The sequence below is a fragment of the Brachyistius frenatus genome, unplaced genomic scaffold (genome assembly GCF_029030835.1).
Source record: "Brachyistius frenatus isolate BFR_SWC_R1_liver_20210118 unplaced genomic scaffold, ASM2903083v1 Contig_26, whole genome shotgun sequence".
Lineage (NCBI taxonomy): Eukaryota > Metazoa > Chordata > Actinopteri > Embiotocidae > Brachyistius > Brachyistius frenatus.
In genome coordinates, this window is record NW_027210625.1 from 2,208,518 (window position 1) to 2,231,017 (window position 22,500).

At 41.5% G+C, this 22,500-nt stretch overlaps 1 protein-coding gene across 3 annotated transcripts in view; it reads right to left on the bottom strand.

The window, feature by feature from the left end:
- LOC138620747 (receptor tyrosine-protein kinase erbB-4-like) overlaps positions 1–22,500 on the bottom strand; it is a 216,708-nt gene that overhangs the window by 38,954 nt on the left and 155,254 nt on the right. For all 3 annotated transcript variants that reach the window (XM_069698209.1, XM_069698210.1, XM_069698208.1), the window contains exons 9-17: positions 21,105–21,231; positions 20,540–20,613; positions 19,692–19,782; positions 18,554–18,759; positions 16,698–16,830; positions 12,519–12,612; positions 10,508–10,662; positions 7,084–7,128; positions 4,140–4,272 (exon numbers count right to left, since the gene is read on the bottom strand). In XM_069698209.1, the coding sequence (XP_069554310.1) occupies positions 4,140–4,272; positions 7,084–7,128; positions 10,508–10,662; positions 12,519–12,612; positions 16,698–16,830; positions 18,554–18,759; positions 19,692–19,782; positions 20,540–20,613; positions 21,105–21,231 (1,058 nt within the window). The remainder of the gene's footprint in view (positions 1–4,139; positions 4,273–7,083; positions 7,129–10,507; positions 10,663–12,518; positions 12,613–16,697; positions 16,831–18,553; positions 18,760–19,691; positions 19,783–20,539; positions 20,614–21,104; positions 21,232–22,500) is intronic.

Below are 22,500 nucleotides of genomic sequence, written 5' to 3' on the forward strand. Positions count from 1 at the left end.
CAATACATGCAGGGTCATTTTTTTCAAATAACACTGTGTTGTCTTCAATATTTTGACTACTATTTATAGATATTCTACAAATGTAGGAATTATAAAAAGCCAAAATGACCTAATAGTGGTTCAGGAGGCTTATTAAGAAACAAAACTTCCAATGCAGGACATGTGGGATAAACATACGAGGTTAAGTTACTCCAACACTGTTTGATGCAAAAATATGCATCTTATTTTTTCTTGAATTTACACTTTGAATCTGTCTGGAATAGTTAAATATCTTGTGTTCCACTGTACTTGGGGAGCCACGATGTTACAGTGAGCTCATTAAAACAATTGGCGCATAACAGCAACAGAGGATGCCCATCAGTATGCAAGGATATTCGTATGAGTGAGCAAACAACAGCAGCAATGAACCAACTTTTACTCTGCTATATGCATTTAAACTATATTTTACTTTTTAGTTGCTTTACATTCATTCTGGAAAGCCAGTTTACCTCAAACAGGGACAGTAACTGGTACAGAAAACATCTTCTTGGGCTACGCCTAAAAAGGAAAAGTCCTCTCCTGGTCCTTTGGAAGCTCTGGCACTCCTCTACCATGCTCACACCTCATTAGCTCCTGATTGGCTGAACACACCTGATCCAGCTAATCAGCAAAGCAAGAAAAACATAAAATCTATGTCGTGCCGGGATTTCTGCCAGGATATGTTTTTCCAGTCTTCAGCTGTCCAATTCTGGTCTGCCTGTGCCCACCGCAGCCACAGATTTCTGTTCTTGGCTGACAGGAGTAGAACCTGACGTGGTCCTCTGCTGTTGTAACCCATCTGCCTCAAGTTTTGACGTGTTGTGAGTCTGGGATGCTTTCCTGATCAACTAAAGTTGTAAAGAGTTGTTATGTGCCTCACTGTAGCCTTTCTGTCAACTCGAAGCAGCCTGGCCTCTGACCTCTCTCGGCAACAAGGCATGTTTGTCTGCAGAACTGCCACTTACTGAATGTTTCTGAGCATCTGTTTATTCTGATTAAACCTCAAAGATGGTTGTGCATGAAAATCCCAGGAGGTGAGCAGTTTCCGAAATACTCAAACAAGTTTGCCCCCCGTGAATAACAACAACAACAACAACAGTGCGACTGTCAGAGTCACGAGAAGATCTGTGAGATGTTGGATATGAACATTAACTGAAGCTTTTGACTAGTACCTGCATCATTTTCTGCACATGTTGCTGTTTCATTAGATATCCTGACTTGTTTGGGGTAAACGGTAGTTACATTTTTTGAGTAAAGTGAGAAGCCAGAAATAAAATAACATACAATTTGTGCCAGTTTTACGGATGACTCCCTTAAGTTCCAAAATATGTTTCATAATATAAGTTTCTCATCTGTTTTTTTTGTGGCTGAATCAAAATTTTGGACTCTCTGGGATCTAAAATTTAACATAAGGTTCAGTATAATGAACAATGTTTGGCTGCACTACATACATTTGTAATATTGTCCCATGCCTCCGTTCAGCCAGTCTGCCCCAGGGCGAACCACAGGAGCTGTCCAGCTCCCTCGAATTCTGAAATCCTTCTTGTAAGAGAGCAGAGGAGAGCATGTACGCAGCACGGGAGCTGTCCACACCCTGTGGTGCTGAAACACTCACATTGCCCATGTCTGTACAAAGCAGCTAGAATCAGACTTTGGGGGGAAGTAGGAGAGGGCGATTCTGAGCGCATTAGTCCTGCTTCATTGGACTGGGGTCAAAGTTCAAAGCCTGGAGTTGAGTTACAACAGTGAGGGGGCTCTGCTGTTCGTGCCGTCTCTCCTTGTGAAAAGTCATTTGTTTTCAGAGGCTTCTTTAAAAGGCAGCGCGATGTAAGATGGGCTTTTTTTATATTAGTCTCCAGACTTTTTTTTAACATGCGTGAGGGAGAGGGAAAAAACTAAAACACAGAGACAGAGGGTTAAAAAGAATAATAAAATGTGTGTTCAGAAGGGAGGGAGACGGATAAATAGAAGTACAGAGATCAAAATGGAGAACAGAAAAGAAAAACGAAAGGTGAGGACACAAGAACAGACAGAGAATACTAAAACGGAGAAAACAAATAAAGAAATGAAATATCTGTGTGTTTTGGCACACATGTGTCCTTGATATGGAAATGGCGGCTCAGTGCTCAGAACACATTTTGACAGCAGGTACTGGAGGCATCTTTTCCCTGTCTGACACAAGAGGTGAACTCTTTGTTTAAAAAAAGCTATGGCAGATAAGGAGAGAGAGGGGAGTCCCTGAGCCTTCGCTGTCCCCAAATCCCTCATCCACACAAGCTTGATCTCCATTCACAGGCGCAGACTCGGCTCTATTCTTCATTTGAATAGAGAATCCACATTCACCAGCCATCCAAACCCTATCACATAGTTTCATCAGCCAAAAAGAGCCTTTGGAAAGTATGATATAGACTGAAAGAAGTGCAGGATTTGTTTAGTATGCTGGGTAGGTGAGAGTAAAGAACAGCATTCAGACGGAAAGTGAACAGGGAAAAGAGGATCTGTGTGTGTACACAAAGTATGCATGCAGTGTGAATTGATACATTCAAGAGAAGTATTTAAATTCCAGAGTGAGATGAAATAAGAGGTGGCATCAAAATCAAGTATTTCATGCTTACTTTAGCACCAGAATTAACATGAATGGGAGCATTTGGGACTGAAAGTCGTATTTTTCTTTTAGCTTAAATGATGGAAACAGATTACAAATTGGCTTCCCTGCAGGCACGAATCATAACTGTCAGGTAGTGGCGTTTTCACAGCTTTGTTCTTCCCCATTCAGCTAATGCTCTTATACACGATGACCTACAAAGACTGATCAAATGTCATGCTCAGGACACCACTCCAGGTTGCTAATATGCACGCATATGGCTGTTGTGGGGACTGGACCTGTAACCTACTCTTAATGAGTGGTCTGTCTAACCTGTAGGCCAACCTGCCACAGGCGTTTAAGATTTTATTATGTCTAATTACTTTTACACCCAATTAAGTCTCCTCGGAGGATGGGGAAATTGACTCGACTGACTATGTTTCATGTTCTCCTGGTGGAGTCAAACTGTGCACGAGCAAAAATCAGCCTCAGGACAACTTTATGCATGAAGATGCAAAGGGGTCAAGAGGATCCCCCTCTAGCCCGATGCTTCTCAGCCCCTCCTTCTCCGTGACAGTACATTAGCGAATCTGCTTGGACTGAAGACTTCCCTCCAGGTCAAGCGGCTGTCAGCACAGGGCCTGGTTGATTAAGATGGATGCACATCGCCGGGATGAGGCAGAAGCTGCCCATGGCCGCCCTCTTCCAAATCCCGTCTCTGGCCTGACAGCTGTCTATAACACTGCTGCCTCTACCTGCAAATTATACTAATGCAGAATGACAAGCAGCCTACCCCACTCCTACAGGCAAGGCCACTCAGCGGACCTGCAGTGGTGACATAACTGCTGGAACACACACACAGGAAACAGGGCAAGAGTGTCTTCTCGCACCACAAAAGTGATCAACCAAAGAACGAAATCACACACTTGCACATAAACCCTGCACTCACCTGCACTCAGTATTTGACTTTCTTCTTTTTATATAAAGTCTGCTCCGCTACGTAATGCTTCCCATAAATGAACCTTCTTCAAGGCCAGATCGATGGGCAATGGCGGCCATGCATAATTTTAAAACCTACCGCGCTCTGCGTGGTTTATCTAAGTACCATCGTCAAGGTTTAATGTTTCAAGGTTTGCTTATGGATGCACTGCACCTTTGAGCTAAAGGATAAGGACAAAATTGTTATAAAGAGCAGAAACCCATATGAATGTCCCATCTAAGAGCTAAGTTGAGCTTGTGTGTTGAGCTTAATTGGGAAACACACACATTCAGAGTAAGGCAGCTTTTTTTTGAAGAATCGTTTCCTCTCTGGGATCAATAAAAGTCATCGCACTGCTGTAATTTGTTGATGATAACTGAGGATCTTTCATAGAGAAACGATTAACTATCACACTCATAGCTGTGTCTCTCAAGAAATTTCTACTATACAAAAAAAGCTAGAGAAAATAACAATACCCTGTTTTAACTGCTTAAACAAGCTTTTCCTGCAGAAAAAAAATGATTAAGGTTGCTGTTGGTTTGACCTCCACCCTCTCACCTCCGTCTCCAAGAAGCGCCGCAAGGCCCTCTTCTTCTTGATGCTCTTGCGTCGAACATATACGGCCACACTGAGCGCCAGAATGACGATGATAAATAGCCCGCCGATAATGCCAGCTGCTATTAGGGGTGTCCTGTAGAGATAGAAGAAGGAGAAAAAACATTAATATTGCTGAAACATTAAGAAACTAAAAGGCACTTTGAAAGAAAGTGCAAACCTCAGCTGGTGCTGACAAATTGTCCAATCTGCTCTTACATGCCCAGAAAACATCAGATTTAACCCCTGAATGTCAAATCAAGTTTTCTGCTTAAATGTCTGCAGCTAAAAAAAAGTGATCGAGGCGACTGTGAAACTGAAATCAAATGTTTTATTTCTATCAGTCCTAGAAATCCTTTAATGCCAGTGATCTGTTGTGCTATAAATGCTCTTTCAGCATCTGGAAATAGCAATGAAAAAGCTTGTTTGTGCTGCATGTTGCACAGGTAAACAGACAGTTTTAAATGTATCAACTACTTCACTACTTCATAGCTTGACAAGCGAGTACTTCCCCTTTTTTGTTGCCCTTACAACACGACTCGTGACATCTTAGATCACGTCTTTTATCCATCTCTCCTCAACTCCTTCCTGCCCTATCGTCCTCAACTTATTGTGTAGCTTAATTTTATATTTAAAAATAAATAGCTCTGTCATACAAACACACGGCTATTTATGGTTGTGTTCGTGCTCCCAAACAGTCCTATAGAGCGCACAGCTATTTTCAAGTGAGAGCTGCTTCTACTTTTACAGGTCAAAAGAAAAAAGTTTTTTTGGATGTGCTCCTGTTCGATGAGTTCACAGAAAAGTGCGATAGTGGACTGGATTTCCTTATTCTTAAACCCTAACCAGGGATCTCTAACATGGAAAAACTCATGACTTCTGACTTTAGAATTACAAATAAACGAGATATTAAAAGTGCCTATCCTTCACAAATTGCTTCTGCATCATCTGGAGGGGCGGAGGGGGGAAAATCTGCTGAAGGCAAGCCTAAAGGTTGAAAGTTAAAAGCTCTTTCTCTTCACTAATGATGGCGCTAATGCATTTGCCATTTACGTACCTCTTGCACTTGTATCTACTGTTAAACTACCACTCAATCCCGTCCTTATATTACTCTTTTCCCTCTCGTCTTTATTAATTAATTTTTTTGCCTTGTTACGGATGCCGGGATCTTCACTGCTTTTCCTATTTTCTTTTTTGAAAACACAACCACATGGTATAAAATAACACCCTCTTCTAGCTGATACTTGAGGTTCAAAACTCTATTAGTTGTAGAAGCCATTAGCAGCTAATGGAAGACTCGTGTATCACGGCGCTATGGTGGAGCAAGGTGCCGCAGAATTTGCCATATCGATTGTGACGGAGTTAAAGAAGGGGGAGCTTGAAATTTACAAGGAGGCTGTGGGTTCTGACAATGAGATATACAGCCATGTGGAGAATAGTAATGCAGCAGTTTGGAATGATTAGGTCGAGGGTGGAAGAGAGACAAGGAGAAAAGAAAAAAGAAAAGATGGAGAAAAAGAAAACACAAGTGAAACATCCAAGAAAAAAAAATTACTCAGAAACATTTACATATAGGTCAGGATATGAGAACGAAGCAGAGAGAGTGGGAGAAGGAAGACGAACAAAGAAGAGTGGTGAGACAAATAACGGAGTGAGACAGCACTAGACAAGGGAGAGGACTCCTCTAATTAGGAGGAAAGGGTTTAGAGCAGAACAAACGACACAGGGTCATCTGATGAGACGGGGGAATAATGCCATTGTAAGAGCAGCAGAAGTCAGACACCAGAGACTCAGCTGAAGCCTCCCAGAGGAAAGTAAAAAGGTCTCATTTCAGTTTCCTCTGCCTAAGAGGATCTCATGGCCTCTGTTTTATACAGCTTTGCTGGTTTAGTGAAATTAAAATGAGCCTGTCAGTCTTTTGAATGTGCTCTATCTATGAAGATCTTTTATGGGTCTTTTAATTGGATTGTTGCTGTTGTCTTTAGGCTATCGAAGTTGTATGGCTGATCACATACTCTGCATTTGTTAAACCAACCTGGCTGTGCTTGTTTTTCCTCTTGTTAATATTAATAATGATATCAGTCCCTTTGGTGAGTCATTTCTGGGGCAAGTCTTAGTCATTTTTTGGATAATTTAACCTGGTCAAAACATCTCTAATAACTTGGATTTGATCGCAAACAAGCCATTCACAAATATCAAGTCCTGATTTTAGTCTCTCAAAGGAATAGTTCAACATTCTGGGTAATTCACTTATTTAAATTATTCTTGATATATGGCCACAAATGTGTTTTGTGAGGTCACATTGACCACCAAGATCTAATCAGTCCATCCTTGAGTCTAAGTGAACGTTTGTACCAAACTTCATGAGAATGAGACGGAAAATCTGAAACTTAATTCCTTCAATCGCCGTTGTTGTGTAACAGATAATTATGAGAGTTGTGAGAGTTTTGATCAACAGTTTCCAACAATTTCAAACTGTTCCTTTAAATCTGACTCAACATTGACTTTAGATAAAGAGTAAAGACTGACAACTGAAATGAAAATAAATAAATTAACTGAATATATATATATAATGAAGAGATTAAGTTGTTGTTTCAACATAAAGTTTCCAGGGAACTTGCTCACACTGTATCTTGCATGTGTTAAGAGTTTTGTTTCTGCAGTGGTTCCATCAACACACATCGGATGCTCACAGTACCGTAATTGGACCACAAGAAGGCTTAGTACAAGCTTAGACCACAACAAAAGATCTTTAAGTCATCCGTCAATTAGAAAATACAAAACTGACTTCACTCTTGTTAATGGGTATCATGAGAAACGGGATTTAAAAGAAACTTTAACGAGTTGTGGCGGGATCCGACGGTGGTCTCCCAACCCCACATTACAAATGTATTTTCAGATCTCTTACCTGTCCATCATCCCAACACAATCTTGGAGTCTTGGCCCGATGCACCTGCAGGGCAGAGAAACCAGAGAGATCATCCATTAAATCAGGGACAGGTTATGAGTGAACCTCATGTTGTCTTTCATCCTTGTCAATCAGCTGTCACTAGGCGGGGACCTGTAGAAAAGGCAATCCCTAGCACGGCTGACCACTTGTCAATATGACGGGAAGAGGCAATTGGGCTGGAAGATATTGTTCTTGTTTGTTTCACGTTCTATCCGAATGCATTTGTTCACCGACAAAACATTCCTGCATCATTTAGTTCTAACAGCATTTTCCAACCAAAGCACTTGAACCATTCAGAGGCGCAGTAAGGAGTTTTGTTTTTCCGCTGAGTATTCCCTTACTTGAGCTGAAAACCAAGAAGGAGCTTGAGAAATATTGGGTGTGATGTTGTGGTCGGTAGACACAGAGTCAGGTTAGTGTAAGTGGAGTGTAGATGAATATATTCTTGTGTGACAGAGGTGTTATCTACCTAATGCATTCCCTTCACAGCTGCTTTGTGCACCTCCTTTTCCATAAATACAGCAGCTGGAGGAATATTTCTGTAGCATTCTGCAGCACAGCTCTGCTTTAAAGCTAGTTTTACTTCTGCTGTCCTTGTCATTAAACCCTTAAAACTAAAATCACACTAACACTGTAGCATGTCACATGACAACCTGTAAAAAAGGTCGCTCTCATGATGAATCTACAGATAAATATCACTGACTTTGCAATTCTCCTCTATTTTATGGAGCTTCATCATTATTTCTTTGGATTTTCCAAATCTAAATTTGAGTGTTTTGGGTCTTACTGGCATAATTTACAGCCGCAGCAAGCAGCCGATTTGTGCAAAGAAAATGCTCTAAAAATCCCACCGCACTCCACCTGATCAAAAGCCCCAAACGGCAAGAAAGAGCAGCATTAAGTAGCTATAAACAGATATTTCCCTCAAGAATTGGTGGAGATCAAAGCAGAGGTGAAAGGAGAGTGTATATTGATCAAGTGGCCAGAAGCACAACCCTAAACGTACACTAATGCTGCTGTATGTATGTATCAGCGAGATGTGATCGTATTTTCTGCATAAATGAGAAGTGAATGTCAAATCTTAGATGTCAGTATTGTGTTTAAAGGCCGTTTCTGCTGGCATAGGATGGCAAAAATGGTTTTTTATTTATTTAAATATTAAAGATTTTATTGAATTCATTATTACTTAAAGGTGCCTGTAATACAAGTAATGCTTTTTGCTATCTCAACCATCAAAGCCACTGGAACGTGCTGACAACACAGAGATCAGTGAGAACTTGTTAACATTAAGTAAGCAGGCAGTGATTAGAGCCGACTCTTAGCTGCTCATTAATTCTTGATTCTTGATTGGAGGACTTTGAACAGCAGAATAGACACAGGAGAACAGTTTTTGAATGCATCTGTGTGTGTCTATGTGCGTGCAAGCTGCATGTGCACATGAGACACAACAAATTACAAAGTAGGAGAGCGGGCTAACTTAGGAATTAAATCGGTGACAACTGTGGCTTCGTGAAGTCGCCTCGTTGTCAATTAAACTGTGCACCAAATGGCTAATTAGCAGGCAAACAGTTTCCGTATCTGATGGTGTGTGTGCCTGGAGGTGTGTTTGAGTTGGTTTCCCTCCTGTGTTACAAGAGAACAAAGACTTTCTGACAAGAAACACAACAAGCCAGGTACAGGACATGCTCTTCTCCTTTAGTAATAACGACATCTTTCTTTCGGACTTGTCCTTAAGTGAGTTACTGATTTTATACAAGCTCCAGGGATGCTGATTTATTTTGATCCTGACCTTTGACCTCTGCAATGTCTCACTCAAACCCTCATGCCCTAAAATACTTGGCCTCAGGTTGCGTCTTGATGTTAAGAGCCCCCTGTGGTTAGAGGCCAGAATAAGATGGCAGGGCTTGACAGGAGGAGTTGTCATGCCAAGGCCATGACAGATTAGTATTCGCAGTCGAGTTAAGAATGGTCATGTCTCAGTGAAAACTACACATCTGACTTTTAACGTCTCTGTCATTGTGTTCTCCTCATCTTTGACACATCCTTTCAAAAAAAAAAATTAAAAAAAAAAAAAATCGAGTTTACTTGGCCTCTTCAAAGCTGCTCTGATATCATCAACAGTTACAGGGTAGCTCCAGTGAAGTAAAATGACCTCCTGCCATGTGAGAGACAGAACATTAGGTCCCTTTCCACCTCACATCATCTCGCCAGCCCGGTTTCTAGGATTTAGAGCTCTAACTTTGCTGAGACCACAGACAAGCTCCAGCTCAGCCCCTCGACCATCATATCCTTTCTGCTCTCTGACCATCCCCTACTGTTCGGCTGCTTCCCTCATGTTATTGCCTTGGTTTTAGTAAAGACAAAGGTTTGAGTTCAAAGTGACAGCCACAATGACTTCTAAAGACGTGCTTGAGAGGATGAAAACCCTCGTTTACGTTGGTATGTAAAGAGGGTACATTTTCTTTGCATCCAGAGACTCCTTTGAAGTTTTAATGCTGCTCCGGCCTCGGTAGTAAAATGTGTTTGTTTAGGAGGAAAAAGGAAATATAGCTGGATGGTGGCTAAACTGTGAGTTTAATCGCATTTCATTTTAATTTTAAGTTTTAATTTCAGGTTTTACATGTTTTGCAGTTTCTGTAGGTCTACACTCAGAAGTATACGCAACCCTATCTATACAATCCTTAAATGCATTAAATGAACTATTCAATCTTTTGTAAATATGTTTCTTGGTTGTGTTTTTGAGAGAATCTTTTGAAAATCAAAACTCCATCATTAACTTTGCTAAAAAAAAATGTCAACAAGTTTCTGGGGCTGACATTCATGTTTCCTAATGGCTCGTTTTCTACGATTATCTTTGAAAAACAAAAGGTATTTAGTTTAAAATGACCCTTTTGGATCTCCAGTGCATTTTGCTTTTGTCCTCAGATAACTCCTCCACCTCCTCCTTTACCTGGCGCCAGCTTCCCTCTCTTGTCTATATCTTCCCACCTTACATTGCACCCTGGCTTTATATCTTCTCTCTACCTGCTCTCTGCCTGCACCTATCTCTTCATTTATACATCATCTGCACTGCACCTGGAGGGTCAATACATTCTTCCCCTGACTGGAGGGCCCCCTGAATCCAGCTACAGGTCAGGGAATGTAGCAGCTGCAAGATTAAGTCATGTGTTCTCCCCCTCTCTTTCTCTCCTGCCTTGTGAGGGAGGTGCTGCATGTCTGTAATACTACCTGAGAGCAATGCAGTATGCCTTTGTGATGCTTTTAACAGCATGTAAGCCGGAGGTTGCTCAGGAAAACACGAAAGTGAGTGAACACTTAAAAGAAATGGATTAACTTTTATACGTGGACACACCATCTTTATGCATCATCAACACTCTCTTACCCCTGTGTGCAATTGGCATGGCAGGGATGACACTCGTTGTTGGCCTTGGCGTATTTGAAGATGAAACTGTTGGCGCCCTGCAGCCCATCGGGGCACTTCTCCACGCAGTTGGGTCCATCTTTGAAGTGCAGGCATTTTACACATTGGTCGGGGCCCTGCGAGGGTGAGCAGAGCAAGAAAGAGGGAGATGAGAAGATGTGTTACAAGGAGGTGGTGGACAAGAAGGGTGCATAAAGAACAAAGAGGGGGAGGGTGCAGTAAAGGGATTAGTCAGAGGGAAAGGATGACATGTAGAACAAAATCATGGGTGAAGAGGTGAAGGAAACCAGCAGGAAAGAAACAAAGTGAAATGGGATAAAGAAAGTGGAAAGAATGGAGATAAAGAAAATGTATGCAAGAATAAAAGTGAGCAGAATCAAATTCAAACCTGGCGAATCATGTCAATTTGCTCACTTTCTACCACAGCTAATTTAACTGGCAGGACCCACATGAATTCCATTCAGTGATTTATAATCTGTCAAGCAAAATTGCCCAGAGTGTATTCTGCTGCACCCCTGTTAAATTGGCAAAATGCATAAGGAATCAGGTCATGTCAAAGAGCTGCACATCGAATGTGATGGAGGAGATGACAAGCGGTAACTGAGCACGAGCTCCGCTGCACCAGATCATGAATAAGTAAGAGGGGTGGTGGAGTGTGAGCGTCTATGAAAGCAAAAAAAAAAACTGACTGTACTCCATTTGTGTGTGTGTGTGTGTGTGTGTTTACGTTTGTGTGAAGGTGTTGACAAAAGTATGAACCTGCCCTTGTGCAAAGATGAGTGCACGCGTGTGTATGCAAGAGCCGTTGCCAAGGAGAAGTTGTATTCTGGATGCTGGTAGTCTTGGCACCATGCTCTGTTGCTAATGACGACCACAGTGACCTGATGGACAGCTTCTCGCAGTTTGACACATTCAGACACACGCCATCAATAAACATTATTCTCACTTTGCATGTTTGTGTGGATGCATGTGTGTGCGCGCCAGTGCAAATGCATACAGATGTCTGAACACATTCAAGTATATCCGTGTACGCATGTGTATCCGTGTGTGAGAGCGCCTGTGGATGATTGACTCGGGTGTTATTTACTACTCAGCTGTGACCAGCATCTCAAAGTCACCAGCCTCTATGCATCCTTGAGACGTTGTTCTCGCTCTTCATCTCTTATTCTCTCTCTCGGGGTCAGTCACAAAAGGTTAGTCACACCACTCAGTAGATTTACAAAATAAGTCATGCGGTGCATCAGATACGACTTTCTGAAAATCAGAAATGTAAAAATATCCAGTAATTTACAAGCTCATTAATAAAAGCAAATATTGTTCTTTTGTGTTAGAAATGTATTCCTTATTTTGTCTTATCCTCTTAACTATCCTGCAACTCCTGAGATTTTTCTTGCAATCTTTTCTGGGTGTCCCTCAGGATTGGTAGCCACTGCTGTACAGTATTGTAATGCAAACGACGCAGCTGCACAAGCAGATTTGTTTACTTGTTTATGGACGTAGGGTTTATGTGCGCATGTGTGCAGATGTGCAGCGTCTCTCGTGACATTTTAGAGGGAAATTCTAACATTTTGGAGAGTCGTGGTGTGATCACACCCGAGACTCAAAAAGTGACTTTACAGGAAGGTCAGAAACTAATCTCACTTTGCTTTTTGAGAGTGTGCTTGCCAAAAGCATGCCTCCTAAAGTAGACCCAGTAGTTTATCATTCCTCCCATTAACCTACCATTCACCTTTGCAAACAGAACTTATATCTACTGAAATCCAGTGCCTGAAAACAGATAGACTCCCACAAATAAGCTGTAAATCCACTTTAGCAAATAGAAGATATGAGACTATCTTGCACAGAAAAATGAGAGGAGTGGTTCTAATCTGAAAGTGAAAACAAGTCTATTTTCAGTATTTATAACATGTTTCATTAAAAGAAAGGGAAGTTGAGTTTGAGGGTAGCTGAAGGGGATTCTGGAGGGTCTTACCTGGCCAAGACACGTCATCATGTTCCCATCCATCTTCTCACACTGGCTATCACACTCCAGGCACACAGATCCATTGGCAAATTCACGCACTTCCCTGATAATCAAAACAGAGATGCATGTATTACAGATTTGAAAGTGTACCCACATTGAGATATTGATTAAGAGTGGCCTGGAGGAGTTTTAGGTATTCTATGTGCATATAAGCAGAAGCCGTATATAGGAGACCTTTCACAGTGTGATCATTTACTCGGGTCATCTCCGAGATTCCTGCTCGCACTGACTGCCTGAGTGCCCTCTGGTAGAGGGGCATGCAGGGCAGTGAGCAGACCAGAACTATTTGATCAAGTTAAAGGCTTAGTATGGTCAATATGCTTACAGAGAAGGTCCATGAATAATGAACAGCTTTTTAAATCATAGTCAAACATGAGGGAACGCTTGGAAGGAGGAGGACAGAATGTGGGAGGGAATAAGGAAAAGGTAAGGTTGGTAGAAGAGGCCAACGAGGGCAGGGACAGAGGGTTGCTTTGGAGAGGGTGGAAGTGGAGGGACAGAAGATAATAATGAGAGAGAGAAAAAAAAAAAAAAGTCAAATTCATTTAGTTTTCATCCTGTTATCGAAGAATCATTGCAGTTTCTGCAACTGGTCGGGGTTCAATCAGACCCTTTATTAAGCCAGTTAAAGCGCTGTGTGCAGTTTATATTGGTTTCGTTTTCCCACAGATTTCTGAAGGAATAGAAATGAACAATAGAGCTCAATATTGGGTTTATGCTCTGCAATTACATGAGCAGGAGCTGCACATTGCCTTAGGCCACACTGTTGAATCCTTCCATGTGTATATGGCCGCGTTGGAGTGCGCGCGCATGCGCCCGATCTATACATTTCTGTCTGGTTTGTGTCCGAAGCAGCGCATTATCTTCGCTTTTGAAGTGAGGTGTCCCCGGCGGGCCGAGGCCGGCTGCTGTCAATAATAACCGCTGCCGATCAAAAACACTTTTCACATCAGAGGGATCGATCAGCCGATGCAGAGGACAGACAGAGGAGGATTCACCCAGTTACAAACAAACCCCTTTTATCACACTGGTGGGATAATGAGAGCGACTCTCTGTGTGTGGGCTTTGTTTGTATTTGCATGTGATGCTGCTGGGGTGGAATAGAGAGTCAACACATTCTTCCTCGTGAGCTGGCTTTATATGATCTTACATAGAGAAATGTGGATTTCCTGCGGGTATGTGTGTTTCATACATTTTCATGTGGGGTAATATTAGCTGGAAATCTTTCAGACTTGGGAGTTTTAAAAATCACAAAAAAGGAAAGAAGACTCTGACTCCAAAGTTCAAATGTATCATTAAAGGGCCATAAAAGTGAAGATAAAATCCCACTTCCTTTTTGCTGAGCCTCAATGTCAAGGCATTATTTTCTTCGAATGGTTTTATTAGTTCATTGTGGTCACAGCAATTTGTCTCATACGTCTAAAATTACAGTACGTAGCAACTGTCCTTTTATTAATAATGTTTTTCGCTGGATTCAAAGGATTCTCCCATTGCTAATTTTGCATTTCTCCTTCGTCTTCTTTCCCTTGTTCCAAAATAAATTAGCTTTCTCTCCTGGAAGCTCTGTCCAAGGGAATCATTTAGAAAACGGCCCAGGCAGTGGAGAAATATTTCTTTTGTTGGTCGAGGGGGGAAAAATACATGGAGGAGAATGGGTGAGAAACAAAGACCTCTGCAGTGATGCTCTCTGGGGTCATTTCCATTCCTACAAAGCCGTTCCTCCTGATTGGCCCCCTTCACGGCTGGAAGTGTGCACCGAGGCCCAATGGGGGGATGGCCTGATGGGGGATTAGCCCTGTTTTAGCAGGAATTTAAGCAGGACTGTGGCCACTATTCAGACCTCAAAGCATCCAGCAAGCCGGAGCGTGGTCAACCCACCAGAGCAACTTTTTTAATTAAACACTTTCAACGCCTCCCTAACCCACTGCCTCCCTCCTCCCCTAACCTCAGTGGACTCCATCACAGTCGTTTTCATTTCCCCTCTTGCACCCCTTTGCTCTTCCTTTGTTTTATTCAACAGACGTATGAACTAAAGGGAATTAGTGCCTTTCCTCATTAAGAATGGAGACATAGAACAAGAGCGAGCCGAGGAATCTTAAGGTTTAAAATCGAAATTCTTTAGAGCTATATAGTTCAATAGCTTCAGAACAAAGTAAGATATTAAGCAAATCGATGCTGCATACAGACTAACCCCATATACAGTAACTTAAGCCAAAATTTTGACAACCATCATTAATAGATTGTAAGATAGTGCTGAAAACAGGTTGTAAAAGTCCAGCCGTACATTCATGTGCAAAGTAAACTACTGTTTTTAAAGTAAGATGAGATTTCAACACTTTAAAATGCAAACTACACATTTCAGGGCATGAGGACCGAAGACAGTATTACTTTTAAAGTTTATCCTGACAAAATCAAGTGGAATGAATTGAAGCAGGTGTGAATTTTTTTCCTGCTTTGGGAATGGGAAAGGGTCTTTCCGTGTCTGCGCTAGGTAGGCTGACAATATATTCAGACATTCAGCAGCTATCATTTAATGACTGGTTAAGATTATTGCACCAATCAATCAAATGAACAGGCATGTCTTCTCTTTCAAATGGACATAATGAACATTCCCACTGTATATTTCTATATATAGAGCTCTTTTTAATAATGTATTTGTTTCATTTTTGTTTTGCTGTCTGGCTTTAATTCCATTTACATTATAAATAGTCTATTAGTTTGATGACCTTCAGATCTGAGAGTACAAGTAAGAATAAACAAATTACAGTGTACAATAGTAACATTTAGCCAGGTTTCCCATCCAGGTGGAGAAAACTGAAGTTTAGACACGGCAGGGCAAATCTGTGTTTGTATTGGTGCGAGTGAGACGGAAAGCATATAGTAGCAGTCACAGAGGGATAGAAGTCCAGGTTACTCAGGGTTTCCATCGCAACAAAGCTCCCCTTTATGTGTCAGATATGTTTTTGAAGCCTTGTCGGTAGGCAGGTACTGACTTCCTACAACAGACAACCCTTTAGGTCAGAGATATTTTGATTCCACAGTTCAGGGCAGTGACACAAAGCAAGAAATGGGCCTGTCAACTATTGCCTTCAATGCATTACAGTGGCTGACTGTATTTACAGTATAAGAAATGACTGCTTGAGCAGCTCCCTGCCACGCGCCTTTCCTTCGTCTTCTTCAAAGCTTTCGCTATGAGCTGTTTTTCCCAGAAACTTCAAAGCCTCCCTCCCACAAACGGCGCCGGAAAGGACGAGCAACAAGTCAACATGACCGAGGGTTGCTCGCTCTTATACACCCCCCCCCTCTAACACACATGCGTGCACTCTCTCCTCTTCCCCTGGGGAAAACAAGAGCTTGACATCACTGCTTGCAAGAAAATCATATTTATCTGCTGCTGGTACAGTCTTATTTTAGGTGGAGGCTTTCAAGTTTTGTGATTCGTAACATCTCCTCGTTCATTCAAGAGAAACCCCAAAAAAATAAAAAAGGCTGGAAACTACATCTACAAAGAAGTGTTTCTCCCCAGGTGAGTTCGCAGTGGTCTTTTTGATGTGCCTCTTGGCAACATAAAGCAATGACCTGAATGAAATTATTCACACTGAAAACGGTGGCTTATTAGGACACTCGAAGGGACTTTGTCGCAAACGTCAGTCATTTTCCAGCTCGGAGCAGTAAACACTCACGTCTGTCAGTCCAAATGGGCTATTTGTAATAAAATGTAATTCATCAACAATCTATTTAAATTGATTTTGGACAATTGATGTAAAACGCAGCCAAATGTTCCTTTGACTGTTCACACTGTGAAATTCCTTATTTGTTCATCTCATTACATTCATGCCAATCGGCAATTAGACTCTCCTCCTCCGGAGCCCTTGAGGATGTTTTGACTTCATTCTCATGCATTAAAGCTGTTAAAATTGATTTTATTTCCTGTGCTTGTCACGTATGGCTGTATTGCTGGGGAATTAATGCAGCGTCCTGAAACCATAATGATCCAATATTCAGGGAAATGCTTTATTTACAGTTTTACCGAATCGTGTCAGATCAGCTCAAAGCTACGACTGAACCTTGTTTGCTCATCATGCATCAAAAGAGGAAAATAATTTTGTTCGTGAATGGAGTCCTCACCCATCAAAGAGGTTGCAGGACTCGACGCAGGTGCGGCCTCGTCTGAAGTATCGGCAGGAGAGACACTGGTCGGGCCCCGGGCCCCAGCACCCGTCATCCGAACACATCCGGTCACACACCATTCGCTGCTGAGCTGTGGAGAGGAAAAAGGGAAGACATGAATATAAAGAGTTAATAAAAAATACTCTCACAGGCATGGTTTAATGAATTTACATATGTGCACAAGCACACACGATACAATACACGAAATATTGAAAATTATGCAGGAACAAAGGGAAATATATCTAAAAAGGGTTCATTAGTAGCAATTTAATCTATAAATTAGAAGTGTTTGTGCTCACGTGTCACAGTGTGTGTCTGTCTTTATTCTTTTTTCCTACCAAGAAGATGAGTTTGTTCTGTGCTTGTGCGTCTCCCTGCATGTTCCTTCACATTTGTGTGCGAGTGTGTTGGTTTTGCCGAGGGCTGCCCAGCTGTGTGAGTAAACATTGATATTCCCCACAACCTCTGCCATTAAAAACCGCCCCAACCAGAGCCCTAAGCCTTTTCCCCCCCCCAGTCGAACCAAAACAATCAATGCTGTTCATCAGACCCGCCATCTCCTCCATCCGGTGAGTGACGTCCCCGGGTGCGTCGCCCGGTGGGGGCAGAACCCTTTGTCAACAGCAGAACAGTCAATGGAGAACAGTGGGCTGAGCCTAATGAAGAGGCCTGTGTAAGGTGCCATTGATCGATCCGAACACACACACACACACACACACACACCACTCTCATTAACTGGATAATGATATCAACCACAGCATGGCAGGGCCAAGAAAAACTACAGTGGCCTCGTTATCTCACAGTGAGCTTTACTGGCAAACACACCCAACATGTCATCGAGGTGTATAAAATATTATAGATAAGACAAGTAACAAGGGACACTGATGAATAATAGGACCAATATATTTTTGTCTTCATTAGGTCTCCTCTTCCCTGCGAGTTTAACCCACCTCGGTGCATGACGCATTAAGGGTCACGGGGAGCTGAATAAGGGCTTTCATGACCAAGCAGCGAGAGATGGCCATGATGCTGTTGCCTTGGAAACAGCCATGTCAGTGTATAAGGCAAGAGCAGAGCTGGATTTGCAGCGATGTGTGAGGAATCAAAGTTTGGAATAAATTGGAGTGATAATGGGAGATAAAATAACAGGTGTTTGTTCACCGCTCTACGTGTTTTCGGAGAAAAGATAGCATCTACATGCGAGTGTGTGTATGTGAATCAGCAAGGGTGAAAGTTTCCTTTATATTTAAGGCTGCATGATTCACAATTGCACGCAGTCATCATTGGTGTGCATATAGAATCATATTCTAAAATTCCCAAAGTGAAAACAATGGCACGATTTGTTGTCAGTACAAAATCCAAACAGGTTTTACAACCTGCAAGGCAACTCAACACCCATAAAAGTTAAATGCATGAGCCAAATTATGTGTTTTAATAAAACAGAGCTCTTCAATATATCTTTTGCTTGGTGTCTGGGATGAAGGTTGTAATTTTTGTTGGTTGTCATAGAGTCAAGTATTTTTTGTTGCTCAGAAGACTAGATTTTTTTTATGATTTTTTTCCAGTTATTCATTTACTTTTTAAAGATATGACGAGTTTATTTTCAATTGAAATGATGTTGTACTAATTAATAATGTATTAAGTCCTTGGCTGTCATGAATGAAGTACTTTGACATACAAATTTTAAACATCATTAACTAAATATTTGCAGGTAAAACACTGCAAAATCATCAAAGGTTGTTTCAATACCGTTAAAACATCAGAGTTTTGCAGATGACGACAAACTGAAGAGTCCAACCCTCATTACTACTCACTGCATTCCTTTGGATCTCGGTTGTTGCGGATGAGGACTTTCTGGCTCGGCGTCCTGAAGAGTGACGTCCAGTTGACGGTGTTGTAGAAGCAGAGGCGGCTGTTGTTGAAGATGTAGACGTTTCCTGCACTAATCTCATCCAACGACTGGAACTGGAGGGAGGAGATCCAACGCTGCTTCAGGATCAAAAGAGAAATACCGCTTCCACTGCGAGAGAGGAGAAATTAGGAGGAAAAAGAAATAAGTGGATATACAGATAAAGAGAACAGGGAGGGAATCAGAGAGAAATAAAGGATTTAAAAGAAACAGTGGGAGGCACTGGGGGACTTTTGGGAAGACATTTTAACAAGATAGAATGGAAAGGAGGAGAACAAAATTGAGAAAGGAGTAATTGAAGCTTTAGAAGAGAAAAAAATAAAAAGGACCAGACAAAGTTAGAAGGCAGGACAGGATGCAAATTTGAAATAGTGAGGCATAGAAAGGAGAGGAAGAGGTAAAATGAGAAACGGGGTAAAATAAGTGACAAAGACAATTTAAAGAACGAAAGCATGAAACAGTATGTGGGATTAAGGGTAAAGATAACAGGTAGACAGAGAGAGAACAAGAGAAAAGAAGAAGTTGTGTAGAGATAGAGAGATACGAAAAAGACAAGGGCATGACGGAGGAGTGATGAAGGTTGAAGAATAATAATGCGTATAAATGAGAATGAAAAGAAATACAACGCTAAAATAATGAGGAGGGTGCTGAAGGTTTCTCCAGCTTGGTGTGGAAGTTAAACATTGCTGAGCTACACGTTCATCACTGGACCTCCTTTGAATGTGCCAGCGTTATCCCTCGGATCTGCTACTTGTAAGGAAGCACAGAACCTGTTATCAAAACAGGGCTAATCAAAGCTGTGTGACAGCAGGGCTTCAAAGAGCTTCTGCGCAGTGTATGACAGGCCGGCAGCTCAGCGGCTCCAACAGGAAGCATCCGAGTACAGGAAAACGGCCAGAAATGAGATGGTGCTTTCTGATGGTGCTGTCATCTGCACAGATGCAGATTTGTATCACTTGCTACAATGTTTTCATACCGCATGGGCAAATTTCAAATTAACTAAGAAAATGATAGTAACTGTGAGTGTATGGCTTTACTTGTACCTGTAAAGAGACCTGCCTCCGATGGTTGCCAGGCTGGAGAAAACACTCAGATCTGTCATGTTTTCAGGCCAAGACTGGATGTTGAGGTAACCTAGAGAAACACCAGGCAAAGTTGTTGAACTGCCGAAAACAGGGCAGGGATCATTGTCACACAATAGGAATCTATTTCACAGTAAAAATGGTAAAATGGAGATAGAGGAAAAAAGTAAAGGGTGTATTTGATGCAGAATCAGAAAAATACAAAATCATTTGGTTCAAACAAGAACCCACTCTCTGTGCACGGAGAAGACAATGTACACTAATTAAAAGAATGGATTTAATATTCTGCACAATTTGTCTGGTTGCACTTGCCTTTAAAGACAGATTACATCAAATCAGCATCTGTGGATATGACATTAAAAGGGATAGAGCAGGAAATGGTTGGGATAGAATGGCCATTGCTCTTTCTTATTGCTTAGGTTCTCATTATGAAAATGCAGTTTCACTCCATTAGCTGTTTGGCTCAACTGCAAGTTGCAGTTTAATATGACAAAAGGGTTTGTATACAAGGTATTACTCATCCCTTAAGGCCTCTAATAGCTAATGAATAAATACACACACAAGTATGGATACACACACAGCAGCAGCAGCACACACTGATAGCATGTATAACTGTGGAGACATGCACACACACAATAACATTACATCCACCAGAGTACCTCTTCGACTTCACTGACAAAAATCCACCATCCTCTTAAAGCTTTCTTTTATTACTTCAGAGGCCAAAATAAATCACACAAACACACGTCACAAAATATCATTGTTTTGTTCCGTCAGTTTCCACAGAGACTCCAGTGAGTTCGTCTCACCTGTGATCTCGCTGACAGTGCGGAATGCGTTGAGACGCTCGGGGTCCAGAGGTCCAATACCGTGATACATGTCCCTGAAGAAAAAGACATGATATTTACATATTGTAGGAGTATGGTCTTATTTATAAAAAGTTATCAACACTGGGAACCTAAAGGCATCATTAAGAAAACATGTTCTTTGTTCAAAGTCACTCATAGGTCTGCGTCATTCTATCGTAAGAGCTTCGGGGCATTGTGACAGTAGTGTTTGACTAGAGAGAAATAAGAGCTCATTGACCTTCCCCGAGCCAGATTTTCTCAATGGGATAGAAGTTTAAAAGTGTTTGTACCCACATCCATCAACTGCGTGCTTTGGGTATACAGTACTCAGACATAAAGGTGACCCGATGCTGTATTTCAGTAGCAAACTTGACTTGTTTGTCATTTAAACATTATAGGAAATAATACTGGATGTTAATGTTGTGTTTACAGCTTACAAGTGGGGGCTGCCTGACATTTGTAAATGGAAGTTAAAAGGAATCAATCTCCGATATCATCTAGTGTGAGGTTTTAAAATCTTACTTACCCTTTGATGCCAGTAATGAGGAAGATGAGATTGCCATTGATTTTGGTGCAGTTCACAAATTTATCAATATTGCTGGCGTCCACTGTTTGAGCTGTCTGCAGGCTGCCCGTCCCTATGCCGTCACACACTGACAAAACAAACGCACAATCATACATTATTCACAATAGTTTTAGTTGCTTTAGGTGTGAACAAATTACCTACTAAAGTGTACATCCAAAGAGTTCTTGTATGGCAGAGGGCTCTTTCTGTGAAACTACTATTAGCCATTTGTCTCTTAAATTTTTTATACTCATGAAAATAAAGTCCTGCTTTTGGTGCGCAGGCAACGCCACGGCCCCTTTTCATGCATCAAAATTCTTTTGATGAAAGCTTGGGCCAATCCACAGCCAATTCCTCCCTATCATGAATTTGTTACATCTGCATTAATTACACTTGCGGTCTCGTGTGAGCCAAATATTTCTGACAGAGGCGGAGGGTATGATGAATAAGGCTTGCATTAAGTCGTGTAACCAGTTTTTGATAGTGATTTATACCAGCCAATTCCATATCTGAAATGATAATTTGTTATCATTTCCCCCAGTTCCTTGGGCTACCCCTCATTAACCCCTCCCTGCTACGTGACGATGTAATCAAGAGAATACCCAATCAATGGATGCCACGGCCCATGCATGGAGCCCGGAGGAAAACACCATCGCCGTACCTCCGCAGAGAGAGGGCAGCTCAGTTACCTTTGTGAGAACAACATGATGAAAGGGCTAATCCTCTGCATTGAACTGAACTAATGCCGTTTAATTTCACATTTTAGGCATTTAGCTGATGCTCGTGCTGCAAAATGACTTGTAATCACTGAGCAGGTAAGAGCAGTTTCTCGTTATAAAGCTATTTCATGTTAATTAACATGTTGACTGTTGAGGGGATCAAACATCTGACCTTCATTTATGCCGTATTTAACATATTTATCCTCGAGGAGGTAATGAGCGTGCACCGCATTTTGCATAACAGTAATAAGAGAAGGGGGGAAATGAGTATAATGTAGCCAAAGTTCATCCATTTGAATAAAATGCATATTTTTTGTGCCAAGTCATAACTGCATGTGTTGCATATAACTTAAACAAGTTTACTGTATTTAACTTTTGAATGAAGCTGTCAGCAGGGGAGAAATGAGAGTTCTCTGTTCAGATTATTAAGGAAAGGGGATGCTTTAACAGGAGTGGGTCTTAGATGGCCTAACCCTAAAATGAAATTAAAAGAAGATGTTGATATTTTGTGGGGCTCATTGGGACCAACGGTAAGTATGGTAGTCTAAAAAAAAAAAAAAAAAAAAAAAAGCTAGTATAAAAAAAGCTAAGCTGTCTCCCATAAAAAATAAATTACATTTCCTATAAAGCTTTTAAAG